Source organism: Strigops habroptila, chromosome 8, assembly GCF_004027225.2.
Source record: "Strigops habroptila isolate Jane chromosome 8, bStrHab1.2.pri, whole genome shotgun sequence".
NCBI lineage: Eukaryota > Metazoa > Chordata > Aves > Psittaciformes > Psittacidae > Strigops > Strigops habroptila.
The window spans coordinates 13488051-13515587 of record NC_044284.2 but is presented as its reverse complement, the minus strand read 5'-3'; the positions used below and the strand labels follow the sequence as shown (position 1 = coordinate 13515587).

General features: G+C 34.9%; 1 protein-coding gene across 5 annotated transcripts in view; it reads left to right on the top strand.

Moving 5' to 3' along the window:
- Positions 1–27537, top strand: part of VAV3 (vav guanine nucleotide exchange factor 3) — a 171110-nt gene that overhangs the window by 130719 nt on the left and 12854 nt on the right. For 4 of the 5 annotated variants that reach the window (XR_003992906.1, XM_030496165.1, XM_030496164.1 and 1 more), the window contains 6 exons: positions 6108–6244; positions 10270–10335; positions 14818–14852; positions 16627–16743; positions 17443–17530; positions 21659–21788. Coding sequence is in view for 4 of the 5 variants with exons in the window: in XM_030496165.1 (XP_030352025.1) it covers positions 6108–6244; positions 10270–10335; positions 14818–14852; positions 16627–16743; positions 17443–17530; positions 21659–21788 (573 nt within the window). In the remaining variant the exon portion in view is untranslated. Of the gene's footprint in view, positions 1–6107; positions 6245–10269; positions 10336–14817; positions 14853–16626; positions 16744–17442; positions 17531–21658; positions 21789–27047; positions 27132–27537 lie in introns of all 5 variants that reach the window. The other variant, XM_030496166.1, reaches the window with a different exon arrangement.

The window sequence follows — 27537 nt, the reverse complement described above, 5'->3', positions numbered from 1 at the left end:
TGACTTCCACTGGTTGTGGAGACAGATGAATGACGCTGATTATGAATTAAGCAGCAGCTCCCTTGATAAATGCAAGAGAATCCAGTTTACTGTTAATTCTGTAATAAAATTATTAGGAACAGGAATTTTAAACACTAAAGCTAGCAGAGCTGATTTAAAGAACATACAGAGGATGCCAAAGGACTTCTTTTAGTATAGCCCATGCTCAGAATAGAGCTTCACTGTAACTAGCTTTTGATGATACCGGTGGTGAACCAACATGTTGCAAAAAAAGTGGCAAAGTTGATATTTTTTTGCCATGGGTGCTCAGATTGTAGGTATAAGCGCTCTTCACAGTGCTGGCCTTATTAACGTGTTTTCCTTTTTTCTCCCCCGCCCCCCCCCCCCCCCATCCTTGTCACTTTATTACCTGCAGTTATGGTCCTTGATCTTAAACCTTTACAATCTAACTTTACTTACCATGGTGTAGAAACTAATTTTGGATTTCTTCACTTTGATTTAAAAATGTCTCTTTAGTTTGTGTGTCTTTAGTTTGTGCTGCTAAGATAATTCACGGCACTGTGTGTCACTGTTCAGGCATTTAATCCAATGAGATAACGAGATACTGAGTGGGTTATTTTGCCCTGATTTCCTTGTTGGAGGGTGAAGACGGCTACATGTGCTCTGAGATGTGAGATGGGGTATTTCTTCTGGTCTTTGCTATGGAAGGCTTATCAATCAGTCAATGTCAGTCTGTTCCTCAGCAGAGTTGCATTCCCTACTTTTTGTAGCAACAAAAATATAAGCCAAAAAGGTTCAAAGCAAGTTCAGACTGTCTAAACAGACACCCAAAACATTATGGTGAAAGCAAGGACAGAATTTGTGAGAGTCCATGTTATTTCCTATAAGAAAGGCAAATGTCATTGAGTTTTGATTCTGGAAATATTAAAATGTGGCCATGTCAAACAGTCTAAAGTTCTGATGCAGATTGAAAACCTCATGAAGTCAGGAGGCTTTCTTCCATTGCCTTAGTGTATTTTAGATCAAGTTACAAATATTTGATGACTAGGCTATATTTTCCCTAGAGAAAAAGAAAGTCTTTCTTCAAGGCTCATATTAACTAGGAATGGATTTTAATGCAGAAGAAGCTGTTTTGTCTTTTATGTGCTAATGGTATATAGTATATCCACAAATTCACCTTTGAACCCTGCTCTCCCATACTCTATATCATTATTCTGTATGCTAAAATAATCTCTGCCCAATGCATAAACCATGTTCTCTGTTGCTTGGAAATAACAGATGCTGGAGTCAATTTTAACAGATAGAGGTCACCATAGGGCATGCATTCTGCATGTTGTGAGCAAAAAATAACATTTTTGAATTTCTGCATGAAACTGCGAGGGTCATTCAGTGCTATTCATAAATGCAGAGCTGCTGTAAGGGATACAAGTCATTTGTATGTTCTTATCGTTTCATATATAATGGGTGTTCTAACTTACTATGTTAATTTTAAAATATAACCTTCTTCTTTGATTCAGCTATGAGATTAAATACTCATGCGTGACATGGTTTATGAAAGGTTGTTTTTTAGTTTGGTTTTTTTTGGTGTGTGGGTGTTTTTTTTTTTTTGTTGTTGCCTTTTTTTTTTCTTTTGGTTTGGGTTGTTTTGTTTGTTGCCTTTTTTTTTTTTCTGTAATGTAGCCAAACTGAGCATTTTTATACCCTGACTGTTGTATGCTTTCTGTTTTTCTCATGAGCTACGATTTAGATCATCAATTTGTGTTAGGTCTGTGACCGAGAGCTTGGCTATGAAGACTTTTCTGGGAATCTGGGGATTTTCCTGGTTTTCAAGTGAAGTATATTTCAGCTCTTCAATGGTGGAATAACTGGATCAGTTTGCTTTTTCATTTCAAGGTTGGAAACTGCCAGGCTGGTTTTGCATCTTGAAATTAGTTAGTTTCCTGACAAAGCTTTCAGTCATGTGGAAATCTCACCTCCTGGAAGTCAATGGGATTTTTAACATTAATTATAAAAATGCATGACTGAAATCTTGACCTTGTCCCTTGTCTTGGAATTTTATCTGCTTTTAAGTGTATTCATGAATAACATTTTTGTGCCAGATAGGTTTCCAGTTTTCTGCAATTGTCAGTACTGCAGCTATGTACATAGTAATGGCAGTGTCTCTAATGCTCATCATATTGCACATTTTAGTCATTAATGCATAATGTTTCTATACTGTTTCTATCACGGATAATCCATAATTACACTTAAAACATTCCAAGTTTCCGTAACATACCTTTTTTTTTTTTGGTCTGCACTATTATATTACAGCAAATACTCAGGATTCTTAATGTGTACATTTGTGGTGAATACATGTGCCACTGAAAAATGAAATTTCAGGATAGATAAAGTGCTCTAGATCTTGTCTGTCTGAACTTCAGTAAAGCAGTTGGTATACTGCCTCAGAGAAATTGATCTGTTATGAGAGGAGGCTAAAAGAACTTGGCTCATTTAGCCTAGCAAAATGAAGGTTAAACGGGGCACGATTGCTCTCTATAACTACATTCTGAAAATAAATGCAGACAAGGAAAAGAACTATTCAGACTGCTGCCTCTAGATGGGCTTAAGTCAGCCGTGAACTAATTTACACTGGAAAATAGAAGATTCGAAATCTCAGAAAATAAGGTTCTAAAATAAACAAATTAGTTTTAAGATAAGCTTGCTAAACAGCTGCAAGATTGTATGACCTGGTTACTGTGATAAGGATGGATGGGACTTGATCCATCCACACCCCTATACTTTGTACTGAAAGACTCTCCAATTAAATGTACACCATCTCACTGTTAATCTGCTAAACTCTTTAAGAGCTACTACTATCAAACCTGTAATACACTGTGAAAAGAAAGTTGAGTATTCTCTTTGGAGCTTTTTGACTCTTTAACTCAATTTATTAACTTTTCTGTAGCCCATTTATATCTTCAGTGCTATATGGTGATATAAGGGAAAGAAGAATATTTATACATGGAAAAATAGCTGTTGCAGGGTAGGATGTGTTAATTTGATTCAATAATTGCATTTAATCTTTTATTCCTGAAAAGAACAGATTTTTTAAAAATGTTTCAAATCATGTAAGAGGGACAGGTTCTTTTGATGATATTTTTATACAATGACTTAAACACACAAGTTGCACATTGACTGCTTTTGTATCTTTAATCAATGCAGGCTGTCTATGCATGTCTTGTATTGCTGATGTTGAAATGAATATATTCTCTGTGACTCAGATACTCCTACTGTTGGAGAGTGAATTTACTTTCAGTTGTTACACTTCAAGGTGCAGAGTACTTCGCAGAATCTGAGTCAAATCTAGTGTGTGCTTAGATAATTAACACCAGAAATATTTTCCTTTGTTAATACATGTATCTTTGATCCGTGACTTGAAGCTAGTGCCCAATATCATTACTAAAGTGGGTGAATTAATGAAATCACAATGTTATTCTGAATTATTGCAGTGTATGGGAATTCTAGCCATGTATCCTTGTTATTCCAGATGCTGATTTATGTGGGTCTGGTGATAGTCCGTATACATTGTGCTAGGCAGTGTGTATTCATAGCAAAGACAACACCAAACACAAAGAACTCCTAAGTAGACTTAAGACAATTGGATAAAAGTAGGTAGTAAAATTACAGTAGAAGAATAAGGTTTGTTTGTTACCATAGTAGAGAGCAGCTGTAGCACTTCGACACTGTTAGTTATCACAGTTTCTGTAGGCATTACGACAAAGAAGTTTTAAAAATGGATCTGAAGCAAGGTAATGAACTTTCTTAAGACTAATCCAAAAGCCTATTTAAATGAATAGGATTATTTCTATTGATGTCAAGAGGCATTAGATCAAATCTTCCACCATTGTATCTACTGAGGGAATTTTGTAATCGAAATGCTGTAGGATTTTACGGAATTAAGCATATTAATTTATACACAAGTATTCTAGGCATGATATATTTTAACATGATTAATTCTACATTACCTTTTGAAAAATTCTGCTAGATAGTGCAGCACAATATTTTTCCAATGTTCTTTTGGTGTGGATAATTGTAATTACCAGTGAAATAGAAGTTATTTTATGATTAATAACTTCACCTGTATGCTATCTTTAAAAACAAACCAGGATTTGCACAGAAAAGTGCATGAGAGTATTTCTTCATCATCTTCTAAAGTTTTAAGTATATTCTTCTGCTGTTTCAAGTATATTGTATCTGCACACTCAAAATTTGATAAACTAAATCATCTGTTAAAGGTTTCATAACAGAAATAATTTTTTGTACATTTGACTTAAACTATGTCTCTAAGATGAGTGCATGCTTACAGTTTGTTTATGACATATACAGAGCTATCATTTATGTTGTGATAAGGGAGTTTCCTTGCATGAGGGCAAGGTTAGCAGCGTTGAGATGATATTTGTATGCAGCATTGCTTCTATTTGCTGTACAACAGATGTAACATTTGTTGATGCTGAATCAGTATTTGAAAGCATGACAGCCTTCAGTTGAGAAACAAAGCAAAGTCTAGCGTTTACCTAAGTGAAATAATGGCTTACTAATAATTAGGTGCTCATTTAAGTATGCCAATTAACTTGAAGAAATAGTAAAAGTTATGGTGTCATTTGGGTTGAGTAACATAAGAGCTGTATTATTTTGCTTAATGTTTCATTAGCACTTTGGATTAGTATTCTTAAATGCAGATACTAGTAATTATTAAAAGCGATCTCTTTTATGTTTCATGCAATTTAGAGGAGATCATGGATGTTTGTATTTCTTGCCACATAAATTATAATGATCTTGCAACAGAAATGTCTTTTGTAGGCCTGCTGATCCTTTGTTGTTAATCATGACCCTTCAGCAAGAAACTGGTTAAATATGGCAGCACAACTATTTTGGCTTTGCATGCTTTCACTCTTACTTGTATTTATTAATACACATTATTACCAATCTTATTTAACCAAAAAGTTTCTGGTTAAGATTATAAATGGATATGCCCACTTAATTGTAGCAATTTTTAACACCCCATGTGCAGTTAAAACCACAGAAATGATTACATGAAGTTTTATTTAAACATAGAGGCGAGTAATTAAATATAGAACTGTTCTGTTAAAATAATGCTTTCTTTGGTAGTATAAAGAATGGAAAAAATGCTTTTTTAAAAGATTTTAAGTCTATTATGTTTGTTATGGAGTAGGTGCATGCTTTGCTTGATTGCAAGTATTCTAATAATACAGCAGTACCTTTGTTTAGTACAGTACTCTCCTGTCCATAATGCTCTAAGTGCATTTTTAAAAATGTCATTATAGTTATAAGAATGTGGAGGTACAGCACCCAGAATTCTCTGTTCCAGCTGAAATCCAGCCCCATTTTTAGTACATGCTTGTGGAGATTCTTGAAGTGTAGTTATAAACAATGATTTAGTTCTTTGTACAATCTTTCGGGAAAATTTTGTGGAATGCTTGCTGTTTAAAAAAAAAAAAAAAAAACACAAACACAAAAAACCAAACAAAAAAACCCATAAAACCCCCACAAAACAAAAATCACAGATCAGAGCCTGAAATTGATCCAGGCTTTGCTATGTGTGTCCAAAAATACTGTCAAAACATGAAAATTAAAAAAGAAAATAAAAATAAAAAAAGGTCTTAGCAGTAGCCTAGAAAGATTGTTGCTCTCTACTCTCTCAAACACCTTTATGTCAGTAGTAGGCTTTCTGGTAATAGTTGTCTAAAGCTTAGGAGGTTATCCACATTGGTTTTTTTAATATTAGATCATCGTAATTTTTGCCTTGAACTTCAAAGATAACCTTAATATGTGAACCTTATGTAGAGCCAGGGGTGCACTTGTGGAGGAAAGAGCCTTCACAGATATGAAATCAACTTTACCCCAAGAAGAAGGGGAGGACAAAGATGTTATTTTTAGTAGCTCTTAGTAGCTCTTTTCTATTAAGTTATATGTGGTGTAGTACTAAGGCATTGCCTCAGTTATATTGAAGACATAGTGTCTCTTTGTTCGGTTGCTTTTGTGGTCTTCAGATTTTAGAAGTTGTCATTGAAAATATATGCTGACTTATGTTTTGTTTGTTTGTTCAGGTTTACCAAAAATGCAAGTAATTCGAAACTACAATGGAATACCACAGCCAGCAACACAAGATGGTCCACCATTGCATATTCAGATTGGTGACACTATTGAACTAATTAGAGGAGATGCACATAGCTTATTTTGGCAGGTATTGTATCATTTAGCAAATGGCTATATTCCATTAGTCCCAGATATTAAAGTCTTACTGATATATTGCTCTTGTAACTTTTTTCCATTTTGAATAACAGAAGAACATCTTTGTGTTTTACCCAAAATAAATGTGTAATACAGCTGCTTTTACTTTTAAAACGCCAGTAGTTCCTATGTTGTGTAAAGCTTCACTCTCATAGCCTCAGAGTAAAATCCATGGTGAGTAAGCCTGCAAGAACATGGTATTGGTAGCAATCCATCCAGTGAAATTATAAAAATTAAGGATAATGTCTGGCACATAAATGGCAAAGTCCTGTGAATTTTCAGTCACTGCTTCTCTAACACAGCAGAACTAAAAGCTATATTGGCAAAACCCAGTTACAAATATTAGACTCATAGTGGAGAAAAACAGCTCTACAAAACAAAACACCTAAACATCTTGACGACCTCTCATTTCATTTAAGCACAGGTATTTATGTACATGGGAAAAGTATATTCTATTAATGGCAAAATAAGTTTTCAAGCAATACACCACTACATAAACGTTTCACTGAGCAACGCAATACAATTCAATCGCCCACATGGTTACTGAAATTTCTTTTTAACTGACAGCTATAAACAGATTCAAAATGCTGTCTTACATTCACTTTAAAGATAAATGCACTAAAGCATATCTCATTTTTCTTGATTGTTTTCTTAATTGTTCATACTAGAGACCTGTGTACTACTGATATAATTGGATAAATGGAAACAGAGCTAAATAGAAGAACTTTGAGGATATTAATAGAACAACAACTGGGAAGCATTTGTTGTAGTTTTGATTTGTTGTTCCTGTGTTTGTCTTCCTGATTTTCTTTTTTCTTTGAGGCTATAATAATTTAATGAATATAATCTTTTACATAACAATAGACTTGCTTTATCTATTAAAAAATATGTAAATAACACCACCCCTCCCCCCCCCCCCAAACAACCGCAAACATTCCAAACCCAACAATCAAACAAAATAACAGCCTTTCCCCTGCAAGGTCTTGGGTTCTGATCCAGAGAAGCATTTATGCACACTCTTGATTTGGGACTGGCTAGAAGGTAATCGTCTGACTAATACATTTAGTACAAGCCAGAATTATGGGCATCTTGTGGGATTCTATTACCATGTTCATATACCTCTGTCAACTCAATCTACTGGAATTTGTCTTAGATGTTATTTGTACCTGTCAAGCTAAAGAATTTAGCTAGAATCTCACTGTGTTTAACTAGCAGAAACCAGAAAGTGCATGAGGCTTTTTCCCCAGAAGCCTTCATAATAGATTTGAATCTTAATGGAAATTGTCATCCCCATTAACATCAATCAGAAATTTTTTTTTTTCTCACAAGCTGTCTTGTCACAGACTGCTTAATACAGATTTTCATAAGCCTTGTAATGACATCTGCATTTTAAGATGCATATTAAGAAAAAAACCTGCAAAACAATTTGTATTAAAATCTGTAATTTTTATTCGAGAGGTGTTTTAAAGTAATTTACAGCTCACCTGCAAGACTAATACTAGAATGGATTTTTAAGTTGACCATCACATAGTTTAGAAATTCAAGTGCTTGTAATAGATAAGTACATGTGGTTTCAGTATAATTTTTTCATTCTTTACAGTACATCAAATAAACACCACAAATTACTAAGCAAGGCTTAAGCTATAGCCTAAGTGTGATCAATGTATTTTCAGAGACTTTAATATATTTCATTTAGTGGCTGGTCTTAATGACTGTGAAAGCACTTGTTATTCAGATGAAAGGAGTATTGTAAATAAGTATCACTTTGATGGGAGACTGTGCTAGAGCTCTGCTTATAAGCTAAGTCTGTACTTGAGAGGGATTCATGTTTTGGGAGTAAAGAGAATATATGGATGCAAAGGGTAACCTGTATTCAGGCAGATAGTGGGAAAGAGGGCAAGGAGGTTTTGCTGAACACAGGTTCAGATATATAAGACTATCACTGGTTTGACCATATTTTTCTATTTTTTTTTTTTAATATCATTGCTATTCAGCATACTATAGCTTAAATACAGCATAACTGCTTTTCTCTCTCCTCTGCACTACTCTCTGAGTTTGCTGAAGATGGCAGTTTACTGAGGTTACTAGCTGTGTGTGATAAATTGCATAATGATCTCCCTAGGAAAATGATGCACTCATTTATTGTGTTTAGGGTATCAAAAAGATTGTTTTCTTTCTTTCATAAATCCTCAACAGCTCCATGCTGTTTGAAATCACTGAATTCTGTTTTGTGGGGTGACACTAGAGTACAATTACACGCTTAGTGTTATAGGAAAAAAATGAACTAAAACCCCAAAGAAATTCTATGTCTGTTCCTGAAGCATTTTTCCTCTTTTAATTTTTTTATGTTTCAGGTATGCCATATAAAAAAAAAAAAAAAAAATTTTCAAGGTTACAATGCTTGTAAAGTACTCATTCTTGCTCTAATCACTAAATGCTCATAGAATATTATGTTTAAGGCAGTAAATTAAATGAATGAAGGTTAGGCATTTATGTGCTTTCAAAAATCTGTGCTTTTTTTTTTGTATTGCCAGAATAGACATTTTGATGCCTCATTTTATGTATTTGTGTTCAGAAATTTTAGCTGTGTGCTCTGTTCTGCTCTGCTTTGAAAAATGTGGTCAGCCAAAGGTGTTTCTATTTTGCTGTTCTGTTTGTCTGAGGAGGTGCTCTGCAGGGGACCTTGGTGGTGAATTGTGAGCTGCTGAGGTCGTTGGCCCTTAGAATCACAGAATAAATTAGAGGTCCCGCAACTTTGGGGCAGCAGTTGTGTTGCATAAAAGGCTTGGTTTAGGCCATGCTGGATACATTTCTGCAGCTGGTCTCCCAGTTATGGGCTCATCTAACAACATACTCAGTTTTGCTCCCTCCTATGTGAAAGATGTAGACAGATGGACAGGGTCCAGAGAAGGGCCATAAAGATGGTCAAAGCACTGGGAAGCCTGCCATATGAGGAAAGGCTGAGAGAATGTGGTTTGTTCGGTCTAGAGAAGAGAAGGCTCAGGGGAGATATTGCCACCATATGTCAGTATTTAAAGGGTGGTTACAAAGAAGATGGAGGTTCCTTTTTTACAAATATTCACTTGGAAAAGACAAGTGGTGGTGGTCACAAGTTACTCCTGGGGACAGTCCAACTGAACACAAAGAAAATTTTTCACAATGAGAACAGTCAGCCAGTGGACTAGTCTCTCCAGGAAAGTGGTGGATTCTCCAAGGCTGGGCATGTTTAAGATTTGGCTGTGCAGGGTGCTGGGACATGTAGTGTCGGTCATGCTTTGCTAAGAAAGGTTGGACCAGATGACTCTTGACATCCCTTCCAACCTGGCATTCTATGATTCTATGTTGTGAATATCTCATAGACAGAGTTAATCTTTAATTCTGTTAGTATTCTTGTGCCCATGTGATTTCCAGTGATTTTTATTGCTTATGGAAACCCTTAACTATAGAACTTTGTGTCTGAATTGGTTGATGGATTATTAGCATAAATTCCTATTGGAGTTAGCATGATTTCTCCGGTGTTGCAACTGCTGCTGCATGTGGTGTAGTCATTTTGCGGATCTGTAATATTGTAGTGTGGCAGTTCTCACTAGATTGATGCCAGCTGAGAAGGAAGTAACTTGAAAGGAGATAATGAACTTTAATGAAGATATTGGACACTGGCAGACATTGACAGAACTGGGAATTACAAACCAGGCTCTGAGCTCCCGTCTTGAATCTCATCTCTCAGACCTCTCAGGTTTATCAGCTATAATTATTACTTAATTGTATATCTATTAAAAAAACCCCAAACAACCGACAAAAAACCCCCAATAACAAACCCATAACAACTGTTGAGTAACACTTTGACACAACATTGCATTTTATAGACTCTGTGATATACTTTTATTGTCCTAAATCCTTGTGTGAGTATTGTTATTTGCTATTAATCCCCACCATGTTTCAAGAATGAAAATTGGTGTGTGTGTGGTTTTTTCCTAGGGCAGAAATCTAACAACAGGAGAGCTTGGATTCTTCCCAAGTGATGCAGTAAAGCCTAGCCCATGTGTAAGTGCAATTGTTTAATTTTTGTTTGTCATCTTACAGAAAAACTGCCTAGTTCATACCCATAGCTTTATTAATCTTTCCTTATGAAAATTATACGGTTTCTAGTTCTTTAGTGTTTTCGTGTATGTTCAATATTGCTGAAAATAAAACATTCCAAAACTTTTGGTTATCAGATTTAAACAGGACATATCAAGCAAACATGTTTGAGAACAGATTTATCTTTTGGGAGTATTAATAAATTGAACTGTCTGAAAAGTTTCCAGAGTATAGAACAAAACACATTTATGTGCAAGCGCGCTTTCTTCTTTCCCTAGCAGTAAGGTAAGAACACTGTGATTCTAATCTATTCCCAGTCACTTTGGTTAAAGAGAGGGATTACACTATAAGTAGTGAGTTTAAAAATGCATAAAACCAATCTAAAACTTTGAATTCAGGATGGTCAATTAATTTTTTCCTCTTTAGGTTCTTATTTGCCTTTATTTCACACAAGGGTGTTCTCAATCTAGAAAAGTTCAGGATAACAATAAGAAATTATTTAATCATGTATACTTAGGAATTTCGTATACAGATGTGAGGATGCATTAATATACTGTATGCTTGCTCCTTCATTCTCCATAACACTGTGCATCAGATCACTATGTGTCTCTTCATCGAGATTAATTGATGTAAACTCATAAACCCAGTGATGAATCATATTCCGTACTTTGCTTTAAGGCAGCTTCAACTTCTTTTAACTTGACTCACAACAGTTTGGGTTTATTAATAGAATTGTTTTCATTACAACATCAAGATATGCCACTTAAACGGTTTTTAGGTAGGTGGAATCAGCTGTTAGTGGCTGCATTTTGATATGCCTTTAAGGCTTACATTGTGCCTTTATTTCTAAAACAAATATACTTGAGATCCTAAAGACTATAAATACAGCACTGTATCTTGAGACATCTTTAGTCATTTCAGAGTTTTTCTGAAGATGGACACACAGAGTATTTGTATGTTTGGGTATGAGAACAGGTCTAGAATAAAGAGAAAAATGTTATGTGAACTTAGCCTTCTTCCCTCCGCTCCTTGCTTATTGAAAAAGTGGATTTTTATTGTGGATTTTCTGTGCCATGTTGTCACTGTTCTGGAGACAGGCAGTAGATCCTATGTGTTTGTGTTAGGTTCTTGGAGCCACTCAGTCAGTCATTTTATAGTATCATTGACAGCAACAATAGCAATATTTTAGGAACTACCACTATACCTTTAAGTAGAGGAAGCAGGATATCCAAAGCTAGGAAAAATACTAGGTTGTTGTGAAGATTGCTTTCGAGTGATATAGTTTTCTGCTAAATTTAAAATATACTATTTAGACGACTATTGAAAATAATACAGTTTTACAGAATGAATAAATATTATTCATTAAATGTTTCCAACTAGTGTTGTGATCAGAACAAAAAGATAAAATGATGCTTCACCACTGTTAACGTGGAAGGATGAAATATAAACATCTTATTATGATAAAGGATGCAATTAAAGATACTGAAACATCAATCAGGTTTTAAACATACTATAACTCTTACTGTTATTATTAAGTCTAACAGTCTTTACAACCGGCTGATATAAAAATGCCCAGAAACAGCATAAAATACATATATCAAAAGAATTTAGGCATGAATATTGAATGAAAAACTGCTGAGCACCAGAATATCTATATTCCAGACTTTTCACAGATGTACCTATAAACAATTTTTTCCTCTTAGCAATAAGTAGTGTATGTCAGCAGACATTTTCTGCATCAGCTGAGTAATATCTGGTTCTTCTAGCTTTCCTTCAGTTTTCTCATTTCTATAGAGGCACTGGATACATAGCACAGTATGAGCCAAGAAAATGAAACAACACTTGATATACATCTCTCTATATATCTGTCTATTCAAAATTAGTCAAAAGGGCTATCATCTCTTGTTTAACTGCTCTGGAAGATTGACTTAAAATATCTTTGAATTTTTATATTCTTTCCAACATAGTAGGACCACTTGAAAAACTAATTTTTTATTTATTTTTTTTTTCTTTTTAACAATTCTTTCTTCTGCTGCTGCTGATAGAATGCATGTTATTTAATTAGTCCTATGGGGGATAGTATAAATCATTAAAGGTGCAATTCCTCTGTAGGTGAAATGTATTATTGAAATATCTCACAGCATGTAATGACTCTGTAAGTACCTAGCTGGCCTTGAAACATCTAATTTGGTTGCTTCACTAAAATATTTCTCACAGGAATTCTTTGTTAGTATATTCATAATATGTTAACTTTTTCCAAGTCTTGCCATTTGAAGTGGAGGTGCCCAAGTAATGCCTATGGTAGCTGCAGGGATTTGAAGAGCCACTGTTACTGTCAGAGGCAGTACCTGGCTGTATTAGGCCCCCTACATTTCAGAGGGGTTTGCATACTACCAACACTACAAAAGTTACTCTTTGAGAGCTCCTGATCTACACTATTTGGGAGTAATGGATGTTTCCTTTTTCTCTCTCAAGAGCTAGACTAAAGTAATGACTTGAATACCTGGATAGATTTACTGATGTGCAAGCTGAACATGTGACCCTGTTTTTATCACAGAGAATTTTAGTGTTCCCCGCTAGTGTCTGCTGTGTTATTTAGAATAAAATGTGAGCTTTAGGCTGTCCTGTAAAATTCAGAACATTATCATAAAAGTGCTGGGTTGAGAGGCATTTGAGTAAGTGATTATGTATTTAGTTTGAGTCACTATTACATCAATGAAGGAACCAGAGCTTTGTGAACTCTGCAAATTTTGGTTTATGGAAATGTATCTTAACAGTGCAGGGATGGAAGTTACACCTTAAGTAAATTTTAAGTTACCCAAAACGGTATCCTATCACAAAAGCCTGAAGAGTTTTGTTTACTTTTATGGAGAGAGAGAAGTTAGAGAGATACTCATTTAATTCCTAAATAAGTTTTTTGAAAGCTGTCTCAATTAAAAAGTATTCTGAAAATAACCAAGAATATACTTAGCCAGTGCTCTAAGTGAAGCGTTTGGAGTATATGCATTATGTAACTCTAGTGTTGAGGCCTCTTAGTATGAAGCTGAGAGCCTTCAAATGGTGAAACTGTAAAAATTCTTACTTGTTTCAATGCTTTAGTAATTTAAAAAAAAATGTGGTTTTTTTGAGGAAGTTGCAAGATAATAAGTTATCAACACAAGTTGATAATATCATGTTACTTTTTGATGTTTTTGTTTGGTTTTGTAGAGGGTTTTTTGGGAGGCTGCTTTTTTTTTTTTTTTTTTTTTTTTTTTTTTTTTTCTTTTCTTGAGGAATTTGTCCCGTCACCGGAGTTTATTTCAAGGCCAGGTCTTGAGACTTGATAGAGATCTTGGTTGATACCTGAAGTCAAGTTAGTGGGAGTTGTAATCGATTTCAATTTTAATTAAAGTTTGTAGGCCTGTATTATAAAATCTTCCTGAATTTGTCTGTGTTTGGAAATCTCTGTTGAAGATATTCCATATATCATAAATAAAAAATGTGAGAAGGATGTCACTGTTTTGTGTGGGGGTTATTTTTGTTTGGTGTTTTTTTTGTTTGGATTTTTTTGTTTGGTTTTTTTTGTTTTTAACGTTCTTTGGTTTTACTGGAAGAAAAAAAACCTGCAATTGCTTAGTTAGGAATATATGACATGAGGTCATAAGTCTGCAGATGTATGCTAAGCTTCCACTAAAATATATTTTTCGGCAATTTGCAGGTTTCACACATGGTTTTAGAAGAGTAGAGTAATACTGAATTGTCATATACCAATGGGATATGGTCAAAATGAAATGCTGTTTTTCATGGGAATTGCTATACTGTGCATCTTGTGCACATATAAGCATTATCTATGTGTATGTTTATGTATACATAAAACATATTTTGCAAGCTGTGTTTTTGCTTAATTTTTTTAAGTGGAATTTGAGAATCAAATTCCACGTTTATTTTGGTACAAGGGTTAACCAAGTCACATAAAAAGGTATGAATTATGTCATACAATACAGTCTGTGGATTATCCTTAACTCTCTTGGAAGATCATATACTATTTCCTAGTAGACAGTCTTTCTAAGGCCATACAATCCTGACAACATGAGGTGCATTTATACATGTGAAGGTAAATTTGTTGCACATTTGAATGATACTTTTCAACAGTATGTAGCACCATTTTATGTATGGAAATTTAATGTAGACACTGTCAGAGGAACTTCTAACAGTTATATGAAGTAAAAAATCCAATCTGTCACAGCAGAAAAGAGTTAAAATAGTCTGTGCTGCTTTTGGAATGTACGGTATATTTATCCTTTATTATAACTTCTTTCAGAAGAAAAGACACTTGCAGACTAGTTAGATCATCTGTTTCTTTTAACTTGTTTCATCTGGATATTGACAATTCGATCAATGCTATCTGATTTGTGTTGATTAGAAAAAAATCTTGATCCTCATTCTCTGTATCTCTTAATGTCCTAGGTTCCTAAACCAGTAGACTACTCTTCACAACTGTGGTGAGTCCCTGTCTAGTCTTACAAGAATCTCTTTAAAAGAAGAAGTTATAGAAAGACAACTGTATTTATTATGGTTTAATTTATATCGGTTTAACTTTTCTAGGCCTTTGAAAACAACACCATGAATTGCTTAGAAGCATTTCTGATATAATAAAGTACTTAAAGATTTTGACATTTTGTTTACAAGACTGTAGATGTGCAGCCTAAGAGACAGAGGTCTGAAACAGAACGAGTATAATATGAAGCATGCAAGTAGATCTTGCATGTTAAGTGACTAAAGAGAAGGAATAATGTTAAATAGATCTTGTCTTGTGAATAATTCTGCATTCCCTTTTTTTTAAAGGGAATGGGGCATAAAAATGTGGAGGTAAAGGAGAAGAGTGTAACAGAACTACTGCCGCTGATGGTCTGGGGCTTAAATAATGTGTGAACTCTCTATCAGAATTCAGCTCACTTCTTGAACAGACGTGGTTGGTGATGCTGGGAGAACAGAATAAGCATCACTTGTTTTCACTGGTTTTTGTGCTTTGTCATTTAGACATGAGTTATGATTTCCTTTAGTTTGCCAAAAGTGAACTCAGAATTGGAACTAAACAGTTACTTTTTTTTTTTTTTTTAATAACAAGCCAAATAGAATGTTTAATATGTAAAATTGGTATTTTAAATGAAATATGCTTTATTTATAATTTCTTTAAAAGAAGGCATATAATTTGGATCAGTCTTTATCTTTTAAGAATTTGTAAGACTTAACTGAAAAAAGACTTCAGGATGAAACTTGCTACGCTGTAACAAGTAATGTATTTTATGATAAACCTCAAAATGTATGTTACCTGACATGTTTCAAAAAATAACTATTTTGTATCTAAAGCTCCTTTGTAATTGGTAGTCTTAGTGTGAACTTTTACATAGTAATGATCTGTGATGTTGACTGCCTTTAGACTACTTTCTAAGTAAAATAATGGTAAAATAAGCATAATTTCCCTGGAAACCAGGTCACTTAACTCAATTAACAGTTTAACCTCTAGTTTTGCAAATAAATATCTGCTGACAATGTCTCATGAAGTCCTACCCAAACCAGCAAAGCAGAGCAAGGGCTCAAATCTGCCTGTGCAATCAGGTTGCAGAATTATTGCCTTACTTGTCTTAGTGTTCAACTCTTAGCATTAGCTTTCTTAAACTTGGATATATTATGACTTTATTCTTTTGTTGTTGCTTGTGGATGTTCAGTCTACCCATTGCACTAGCCTTTAGAGGTTATGAATAATTATGAAGCCAAATAAAATAGTATGTTTGTATGAATACCAAATTTTTGCATGGGTCTTTTTTCTGACCTAATAAATTGCCAGTGGTAGATTCTTCACTCTGTTAAGATAAATCCCACCAGATGTGAGAGAGATTCAAAGGTTCTGGGCCAGTGTTTATTGTTTACTTGCAACACGTGATTCAGAAGAACATTTGGCTTTATGTGCTATTCAAGCCAGCAGTCATTCAGCTTGTGCTCAGGCTCAAGTACTTTCCTTAACAGGCACTATATTCAACACGTGCACAAGTACTTTTCTAAATAAGAGTTGTACCCCACCACCCCCTGCCATGCAGATTTTTTTTGCATTTTATTCTTCAGTCAAAGATCTGGAAATGGTATTCACTTGCAACTTACGTATTTTTAGGTCCCCATCATATGCAGTATACTGGGACTTCGCATTGCCTATTTGATAGACCTCTATTTGTAGATTTGAAAAAAATTATAGGTAGTTTTTGTTATTCTCTGTTACAGGTTCGCAGGAGCAATGGAAAGATTGCAAGCAGAAAGTGAACTTATTAACAGAGTAAATAGCACTTACTTGGTACGGCACAGGACCAAGGAGTCAGGAGAATACGCAATTAGTATTAAGTAAGTGGAATAAAATCTCCTACAGCAAGTTTTCCTGTTCTCATTTATGTCTAGATAATCTTTGAAATAAATAAGGAAAATAAAACCGTGTTTCAATTTATATAATCATACACAGGATTAAGAGTTAATAAAAGAAAACTGAAGTTACTGACAAAAATGCCCAGGATTTACAGTAGGAAGGTAGCAATGGTTTTATAATGCTGGTGTAGGAAAATGGTCTACAAAAATGATCTAGTATATTTGGTAAGAGTAAGCAAGTGTTTGGAGTGTAATGTGATCTGCTTCTCTGAAGTGAATAAGAATACTTCATTGACTTCAGTGACAACTTGTGAAAGCCCTTTGCATCTCAGACTTTACAGTAAAATGTGGGTTCATAAATTCTGTGGATGCAAATTATTGTGAGGCTCCTCTTGGCTTTTGTGTGGTTTCTCAACATGAATATAAAAGTAAAAAATATATGGGAATTTCTAAATAGAATGAGCAGTTAGTTGTGACTTCTTTTCTGAATGCAAATTACCTTTTCAGCTGTACTTTAATAAATATATTTGGTTAATTAGATGTCAGCTTTCCTTTGGCACAGATATACATTTTGTCTCAAGAATTTATTTGTGTGGTGTTAGTGGGGCATGCCCTCAGGTAGTTATTGATTGCATCTGATTTAAAACACATTTATATTCATAAGTTATTCATTGCCCACAGGTACAATAATGAAGTGAAGCACATCAAGATTTTAACAAGAGATGGCTTTTTCCACATTGCAGAAAACAGAAAATTTAAAAATTTAATGGTAAGCATTGATTAGTTTTTTAACAAAGTGTGATTTTTCTATGTAGATGCTGCTGGTAGTGAGAGCTACTTTAGTTTGTGAAATTACAAAAGGCTGTGAGAATGAGAGATTTGAATCGTGTCCATACCTGCTAATAAGATAATTTTTGGTAGTTATGATTCCAAGTGATGGTAGTATGTGCTTAAAACTACATACTTAGGACTGTGTCCTTGGCAGTGTTGTGAAAGAGAGGAGGAATTTGAATCCTATGCATCAGCCCATTATGGATTTAGACTGAATCTTGAAAGGAGAATTTGTTGTCTTTGACAATTTTCTCTATAAAGTAAGGATCCCTAAAAGTAGCTAGGTGAAGGTTCCTTCCTAGCCTAGCACATGTACACGTGTACTGTTGGTCATAATGATGCCTATAAATGTGTAAGTTCAGAGAGAGAAGGGTATAAGGTGTAGCTGTGTCAGAGAGCTCAGAAAAGCTCAGGGGAGACTAGTCTTCCTGGTCCTGATGCACCAGGCAAAGAGGTGCAGCTAGAGAACGGGACTGTCTAAACTGCTAATAGCTCAGAAATCCTTGTCGGAATGATAGCAATCAGGAGTCAATATCAATGAGTCTAAATTAAAGCAACTGTGTGGCTACTTCAAACTTAATACTCTGTGGCAGCAAACTGCTCACACACAAAACGTAGGCTTTTGCTAGCTTTCATTCTAACTATAGGAATATTTTATTCCTGGAAATCAGAGTTTGGTGTTGTAACTGCCCAGTTTTCGATGTTATGTCAGAGTCATGATGTACGGGTAAGAAATTGCTTTTTTTCTTTTTTTGGTAACTTTAATTTGAAATAATTTCTTGATAGCTCATTTTGCTCAGACAAGACTCAAAACCACAAGGTGTCTGAATAAATTACCTTAGTGCCTTTGTAAAATTTTACTGCTTAAGCATTTTCTGATGCATGGTTAAAGAAAGCTCATTCGATATATTTAGTGCAATCAATTGGATTAAAACTTACACTGTAGCCCATCAGGGTACTTTAAAACCATAAATAAAAATTAAGGACAGTGCAAAATAACAGTAGGAAAAGAAGCTTTAAAATCAGAAAGCCTTAGAAATTATTTTAATTTAACCACTGATACTCTGTAAAGCAAGAACATCCTACAAGTTATGGTAAATCAAGCAGAAATCTATGCTTTTCCTGACCCTATTGAAATAAGTGCTCGTTAGAGTGGGAAGAACATAAATTTACTGATAAAGAATGCACCAAACTGTTTCCACACTCTAATGTCTTCATTTGACACTTAAAAACCAGCAAATGTTTAGTGTTAGGGCTGGGGACCTTATCATGTGTAGCAACAGAAATCACAGTATTCCTCAAATGCAAGAAAGAGGTGGTTATTTAGTCTGCAAACACTACTTAATGGATTTGTCGGACATATGAGTGCTCTCAGGATCTTGACAAAGCGTGTGAGCTGGAGTCGCATGCTGCCAGATATGTGCTTGTGGCAGTGATGCAGTTTAATGCAATGATTTAGGTTTCAAAATAGAGCTCAATGATCAGAGATAGAAGTACAGGACACAAACTTGCACAATAATGAAACAAAAACCCCATATGCATTACATTAAAGAATTGAAAGGATAAAAGAAATTTCTAGTGTTAAAGCCTCATCGCTGCTCATATAGCCTTGCTAATATTCAATTGCGAAAAAGTCATTTCGTAACTCAGTTTTTAGGGTATTATGAAATCTGCCCTTGGGAGTTAAGTAGACAAGTGGTAGCGTAAGTACTGTTTGCATGTGCTGTGGAACAATTGCTTTGTTTGGGTAGATGCAAGAGAAAAAGAAACTGTCTGGAAGAAGAGAGGGGGAAAAAAATCCAGTCTTAGTAGAACAAGGAGCAGAAGGGAGGCAAAGCCAGCAGCCAGGGAAGCCTGAAGTAGTGATCTGCAGTGACACAGTGTTCTGTTCTACTTTGGAGGTAACAAAAGTAGAACAGCTGTTGTATATAGTTTCCACAGTACATTTGAAAAACTTTCAAATGGGTAATTAAAATGTGCTGAGTATGTAAAGCAGGCCAACGTGTAGTGAAAGCTCAGCTTTGCTGCTGATGTGAATCATAGTAACGTGACAGACTCTTGAGGAACCCCGTCCACAGTGGCAGAGGCTACTTACCTTGCTTATCTGTAAGCTTGCTACTGTAGTTTGTGTAATGAATGTTTTAGAGGCCGGTTGTTTGTCTACTGTTTTCATGGAAGAATGGCATTAAAAACTAGCTTTTAAAAGCAACTTAATCTTTGTGACCCAAAGTAAAAATTTTCTTAGTTTGAAACCATTTTACTTATTTTGCCAACAAATAAAATCCGTCCAGTTGAAATTGTTACTAAATTTACCAAACAGCATAATTTTTGCAGACTTACCCAAAATTTTCATACGAGTAAATTTTTCCGTTTATCCAGAAATCCTATTTTGAATGCTGCTTACTTGCAAATCACCCTCTCTGTTGCCTTGGTTATTTGAACGTCTGGGTACTTGGTGATTATATGTGACAGAAAATTTGGCTGCTGACATTATAGCTTGCATGCTGTGCTGATATTGGACAACAAAGCCCAAACAGTTCTTAGTCTCTTGGCCTTTCTGCTCACTTTTATTGCCTGGCAGGTCTGTGATTATGAACTGTTACAGCAGGTGTAGATTTTACTTAGCTTTGGACTCTGCCTTAGAAGCAGGCTCAGAGACATGCAACAGCTCACAGTGCAGGGAGTGAAGTGCTCCAGAGTTCAGAAGATTATCTTCAGACTGTTATCTAGAACTTACAGTTTATGTACTAGATCTTAAACTAAATAATTTGAGAGTTATTTTATTTGGCTGGAATTAATATATCACTGATGTAGGCTCTTGTAGGCTAATAATTATGTTAATTTTTAACTAAAAGGAAATGATTGAACACAGTACTATTTCTTTATTTTGACCTAAGCTTAGCTTGGTCAACTTTGGTTTTGGAAATCTAAATGTAAGTAAGTAGAATGGAATGACTGAATTACTGGTAGGAGTGAAGGATTCACAGTAAATACATTGTTTTGTGCTTGCATTTCTGAACAGTGAAATTCCACAGTTGAAATATTATTAATCAAATTAAACAATTTGCTTTGAATTGTCTGGTCACTTTTATTCTACTCTGTGTACAAACTGCGTGATATTGACGTTATTAGGGCTAATTCAAATGTATGAGATAATAACAGGGGTTGAAGATTGCAAAGGAAATAGCATAAACTATCAGTTTCTTTAAAACGGGTGGTCTTTAAAATAGAAACTAAAGTAACTTACCTTCCTGGTTACATAAACTGAGACAGTTTTATATTTTTGTTTATGTGTGCATGCATATATTTAAAATTTGTGCATATATATATACAAAATTTGTCGATGTGTGCATATGTATGTTCATATATATGTGCACACATACAGAAAAATTTTTGGATTGGGCTCAAGGAGATTGTGAAATGTTGTATTTTTCAGCCAGTGCGTAGTATCTAAAAGAACTACCCCTCAAAAAAAACCCCCAAAACCCCAGAATACCAATAAAAAACCAACAACACCTCCACAACCATCCGCTCCCCGGAATTTTAATGGCAGAGCCTTGAAAGTTTTATATGGTCCATGTATCTGTTAATTAAGTTGCTGTTGATTTATATGCAAGCCTTATGCTTTATTTTGGATCTGTGTATACTTACAAATGCATTTGTGGATAAACATCACTTATCACCGCAAAAGAAATTTGAGAAAACAAAGACAGTTACCATTATACATTATATACTTACCGAGCAGCTGACCTTGCCTTCTGCCTGAATTCAGAAAAGTAAATACATGCTCAGCCTGGCACAGTAAGTGTTGACTCTGACAATGAGGTTTTACTTATTTACTCCCCTTGCCGCAACAAACCCCCAGACTAAAAAAAACCAGTTAAGGAAGTGTAAAAGCAGTCAATATTTAGGATACTTGATTTGAAAAAAATAAACATGTACTGTGGGGTGTTGTATTATAAAATAAGGTTACTTGTGTGATAAAACTGTCATTGACTGTACACCAGAATGTTGAAAGGGATGTGATTTCAGTTTCCAATGACCTAGTACTTTTCCTTTCTGAAAGGAACTTGTGGAATACTATAAGCACCACTCTCTCAAAGAAGGCTTTCGAAGTTTGGATACTACTCTTCAGTTTCCCTACAAAGAACCTGAAAATTCAGCAGGACAAAGGAGTAACAGAACAGGCGGCAACTGTGAGTATTATGAATTTTTGTATATTATTTTCTATCATATAAATATTAAAAGGACAAGGTACTTTGAACATCTTCATTTTCCATTTTTGACATATAACGAATTAATGTGGTAATGCTTTTAGCTAGGAATTTCTGAAGCTAAGCAGATTCAGATCTGCCAGGAGGTTTATAAACATGTCTAGCAAGTTTGTCTTTCTGCCAAATTTAAAATCTTCCTGATTGTCAAAAATCTATTAAGCATGCTGGTGAGAGATTAATTTGCATCCTGCCTAGGTTTTTTCATACATTTGCATACATACAGCTATGAGCGTTAATAATATCTGTGACAATTTCTAATCCTTAAAAAGAGATTTAAATAAATCAGTCTTGTAGTGTAGCCTTATGCAGTATCTTCTCAATAATATTACATAAACTTCTCAAAACCACCATTAGATTTACTGTATCATAATTATTTCTATGCCTGCCTGTTAACCTTAAATGTTTATTACAGGCCTCTAAGCTTTGAAAGTTCATGAGCTACTGTACAATGTAAATAACAGTTCATAAGTTTTGAAGTTTAGAAATACAGAAGATCTACAATGCACATGCTATCCTTTATTTAATGCGTTATAACTTCAGTGGAATTTAGCATGATTTTTAGGACATGTACAAGTTCAGTGTTAATGGTAAAAACTACCACATGGCTGGTCTCTGGAAAGTATATAATGTTTCTGTCAAAAAGCAAATATTAGATTTGTAGTTCTGCAGACAATGGCTGTATCTTTGTACTGCAACAGATAATAAGAGGAAAATAAAAATTAATGGGGATTTTAACAATATGAAGACTGCTGTGAAAGACCATAGAGTCCAGTCTTGTCTTTGTGATGATAAAGTTGGATGTGTTCTTATCATTTGCTGTGTTTGTGAGCTTTTGTTTACTTGCTTGCCTCTGTTCCGTAACATTCCTATAACTTTAGAGACATTCTTCCTCTTCTAATTAAAATGAAGATAATTTAGGACAGATGATACTGTAGGATACCAGTGTGTCTCGGTGCATTTCACTTAGTCTATCTCCCACCTCCTCTTTATTCCTTCCATTTCTGTTTTCTTTCACTGCTTCCTGGACTTCCCAGTTGTCTCTCTGCTATGCTGTATCTTAGTACATCTCCCTTCTTGGTGATTTGTCTGTCCCATCCTTTTTTCTCCCTTTAGCTTGCAATCTCACTTTGACTCTTTCCTCCTCTTGTCATCTCTCATGCTTTCTTCATCCCCTGCCTCTTCATAGCATTGAGCCTTTAACTGTTGAGAAGATATGCCCCACTTAGTTTGCTTTGCATTTGTTTGAATTATTACTGACTGCAAGCAGAACCAATTTGTGTTTTTTCCTTTCTTAGGCCAGTTAAAATGTATTTGTACTGTCCACCAACTTACCAGTGTGCAAGAGCATTAGCTCAATTGTTTCATGCTTTACAGGATACAAGACTTATGGTACATCTTCATTATCTTCAGTCCACATACAAAAGAAAAGAACACATCTCCTTTGACAAGGTCTTATAGGTAGTATATGGAAGAGTAAGAGAAATAAGTGTGGGATGCTCTTACTTTAGTCAAGGGGATGAGAAAGTACCTCTCTGCTGCAGTAAATATCAGTCATTTAATGTTACAAACAATGCTGGTGGGAACTGGCTGGTTTTGTCTTAGGACAAACTGATCAAAAAACCTCCCAATTTTCAAGTGCCTCATATAAAATCTAATAGATTTCTAGCTGTATTGTCTCTGGATGGCACTTTCATTTAATGGATTTGACAATTTTTCTTTTAACATGTTGGCATGTCTCCATGGGTGTGGGGACATGTTATAACCCTTGCTTTTTTTTCCAAGGAAAATTTCCATGATTAAGTGTGCCTGTGAGTTACACTGCTCAATTTTAAAGCTATCCTGTTACTTTTTTACCAAGTTGATGTTGGAATAACTATATACCTAGGCTGTGTGAATCCTGCTGAGCTGAATTTGGAAAGAAGTTGGTAAACGTTAGGCTGCAGTTTTGTTTAGTAGAGGAAAAAACTCATGAGGCAGAGTTAGACATTGAGTTGACTTCACAGCTCTCGGTGAGAACTGTCACACAGCTGTGGTTTTGACCTCTTCCCACTTAATCTGAGTTCAAGAAAAACAGTTGTTTAAAGGAAGCCAGAGAAGCCAGTGGAAGAGAGAGAGGGGTGCTTTCCTTTTTTTATTTCTGTTGGGCAACTACTCAGTGTCACATTCACCATACTTTAACAAGCACAGGGCTGAAACCAGTGAATGCAATGGACTTTGGCAGTTTGAAGCTGATTTCAAGGAGGTTTAGGGTTTCGGCTCAGTATTTTGCACTATACTGCTCACATGACTGTATCTGGATTTTTCAATGAGGTCATCTTCTGAAAAAACATTAGCTTCATATTCAAAGCAGCTGGTCTTTAGCCTATACAATTGACAGAACAAATGTACTTCTAAAAAACATAAATTGAACCACTGTAGACTTTGACAGCGTTGTATCATTCTCTGCTGCCAAAATCTTTGTGCTGCTGTGAAATTGAACGGCAATATCAAATTCCACTTTCTAGAATAATGTGAGGATTATATTAACCTTTTGTAATTGTCATGTTTTTCATTTACCCATCAAAGGAAAGAAAATCAAGTATCATTTCAGTTTACTTGTTTCTGATATGAATCATAATATATCACCTTGAAACTTCTTAAATTTTCAGCAAATTTGATTCTCCTTTCAACAACTACTAGATTTTTAGAACAAAAATTAATTTTATGAAGACAGTTAACTTGACTTCCGCCTTTAATTAGAACTTTACTTTTTAGTTTCCTGGTCTTGAATAAGTCACCCACTCTATTCTGATATTTATTGTACATTTTTAATGCGGCTGTAAAAGCTGTCAGACATAAAGTTTTTTCAATCTAGAAATTCAATTTATTTGTGAAGATATTCTGGGAAATGAGTACATTTGTTCTTCTTAATTTTCCAGTCCTAGGTTTTTCTAGACATAGTATGATCAAATTTTAGTTTGCTACACAGAAAAGTACTAATTCTTACATTAGAGTGGGGATCGACCATTTAATGAAATAAAGACAAAAATGGAAGAAAAGTTGACATTCTTCTACAGAATAGTTTTTGGCACTTTATTCCATTCTGCTGATGCAGAGCAGAGTCATATCAAGAAAACAGAGTCTTTATGAAATTTAGATTGTAATGTAACTTAAATCATGAAGCCAAATACTGAGTGACCATTTTTCATCACCTATGGACCAGGGACAGTAACTAATTATTTCACGTCATTCTACTACTTAATGCATAAACTGTGCAAAAGTCTCTGTTAATAAAGTAAAATGAAAAAAAAAAAATCACCCTGATCTTTAGGGAAACAAAAGAACCCAGCCTTTCTCCTTAAAAGCCAACTCCAAAACCCTGATCAGTGATGTTTAAAAGTAGACTAGTTATCTGTAAAAGTCTAGTAGGATTTCCTTGCCCACATAGATTTAGTTGTCCAGAATTTCACACATAAACCCAAACCTTCAGTTATATCAGATAGAAAAATTCTCAAAAAATTAAGATAATGTATACACAGGAAAGGATCAGCCACCCCCTGTATAGCACATAAGCTGTCTTTATTCCTGTGCACTGCTTTTGCACTCTATCATTGTACTTCTGTGGAAACAAAGGCAGCTACTTGTCTCTAAGAATGGGCACACTACTTCAGTTGAGTTGCCCTTTTGGTTTGTGTAATATTTCCACACACAGCTGTCACCTGGGGTTACTACCCCTAGTGTAAAGTACCGCCTCAGGTTACTTCATGCATTCTCAGGTAGTCCATTGGGTATTACAGATGGGGAAAAGAACACCACTATGAAGGATCAGAAGGGAGTTTATAGTGTGCAAGAGGCCCTTGAGTATGTTTCTTTTGTATTATTACAGGATACTAACCTAAACTGCTGTTGGTTTGTGTTGTAGGGTTTTTTTTAAATTATTTTTGAACAAATAACCCGTAGCTTATGAACATTAAAATACAGCATTGGTCTTGTTTTTTATTCAGGCTGGTAGTTTCATTCTCACAAATGTATCTATTCTCATTCAGGTAAGAGGCACAAAACTGTATCATTACTTCCGCCATGGATTCTTTGTTAATTCTTTGCATGAAATAGTTCTAGTCATTATTCCTGAAAATAGCTATTTTGAAGCAAAGTGGTTTTGTTTCATGTGTAGTCACAAGAATAATTTTAGGGAAGCAGCCATATGTGATGCATATAACCTGCTGCATTTTTAAGGAACGCTCTTGATCAGTAATTATGGGTATTATTAGGCAAAATTTAGAGGCTACTTTTATCATTTGTCCTTTTGAGGATGGACTTCCCTTTCCAAATCACAGCTGGGAGCAAAGATTCCAAATTTATTAGACTTTGTACATTACATATTTTCATTGCCTCTTCAAAAGAGGAATAAAATATGAGAACATGTCAACAAACTGTAGTTCCATTTGAAGATATTTTAGTTCATTTGATCTAATTTTGTATTTAAAAATATGTTGACCCTAGGCTTGTTAGCAGTAGAGCGCACCTCAGACTTCTCATCTGAGAGAGCTGTTATACGGCCTAGAATGATGTGCTGGTTCTGCCTAGGCCAAACTTATCCTTTTTTTGCTTGCTCAGGGTTTTTCTCTCAGGTCAGAAAAAACTGCAAAGATGAGCAATACTGTTTGGGCCTTAGAGGATGTAGTTTAGCTGTGGAATTCCTATTGATGTTGGTAATTGGCAGGGCAAAATACATAGTTTTTCCCATGCATATTATGAGACCCCAATTCAACTGGTACTTAAACTGTATTCCTAATTAAGGGTGTGTGATTAGTCTTCCTGGGCTCAAGAGGAATTCTTTCCTATGCACGAGTTCCTGCTTTTGTACTGCTAAGAAGTGGTACACACAAAATCAAAGAAGAAAATATTATCTGTTAAATCTGAAAATATTTGCAGGAGTCTGCAGTTTAATTTGTTTCTCTGAAACCCTGAATGTGGGTGTCTTCTTTCTACTTTACTCTTTGAAAAATGCAATTATTAAAAATTAAATCATAGATCCAAATTTTCTAGTTATTATAGTCAATTTCCTTCCAGACATCCTTAGTAGGGAACCTTAGTTTCCTTATTATCGATGAATTATATAGTTAAAAAACTATTATTTAAATCTTGTGCCAATATTTCAATGTTCTTCTGCTTTTCTCTTTTTCTCTTTCTTTCTCTAAGCCCCTTCTTTGTTCTGTGGGTTTTCTTTTGTAACTCCTCCAGACTACAGCTTTGTTCCCCCTTCTTCCACTCCTTTCTGGTCAGGTACTGCTTTACTGCTTTTATATTTCTTCTAAATTTGTTTCTGTTGTTTTTGTGTGCAGCAAGTGAGGGAAGGGACGAATCTAATACTTCAGTTCTTCTCAGCCTCCAAAACCTGAGTTATTACATGTTATTCTTGGAGTGTAACGAAAATCAAACTCTTAAACTTTTGAAAAGTGTCTATTACAATAAGCAGTTTGAATAGGTGTTGCAAAACTCAATAGTCACAGCAGATTCAATTAATGATCACTTAAACACACCGTGTTAATTTGCTATGTAGTTGACATCTATAAGCTATATGTATTTTAATGTATTTGCTCAAATGCACAAACCTGAAAATTTCACTGCTCGTAGACAAATAATATATTCGTCCCCTCCCTGCAGCAAACCATACTGCAGCAGCATCTTA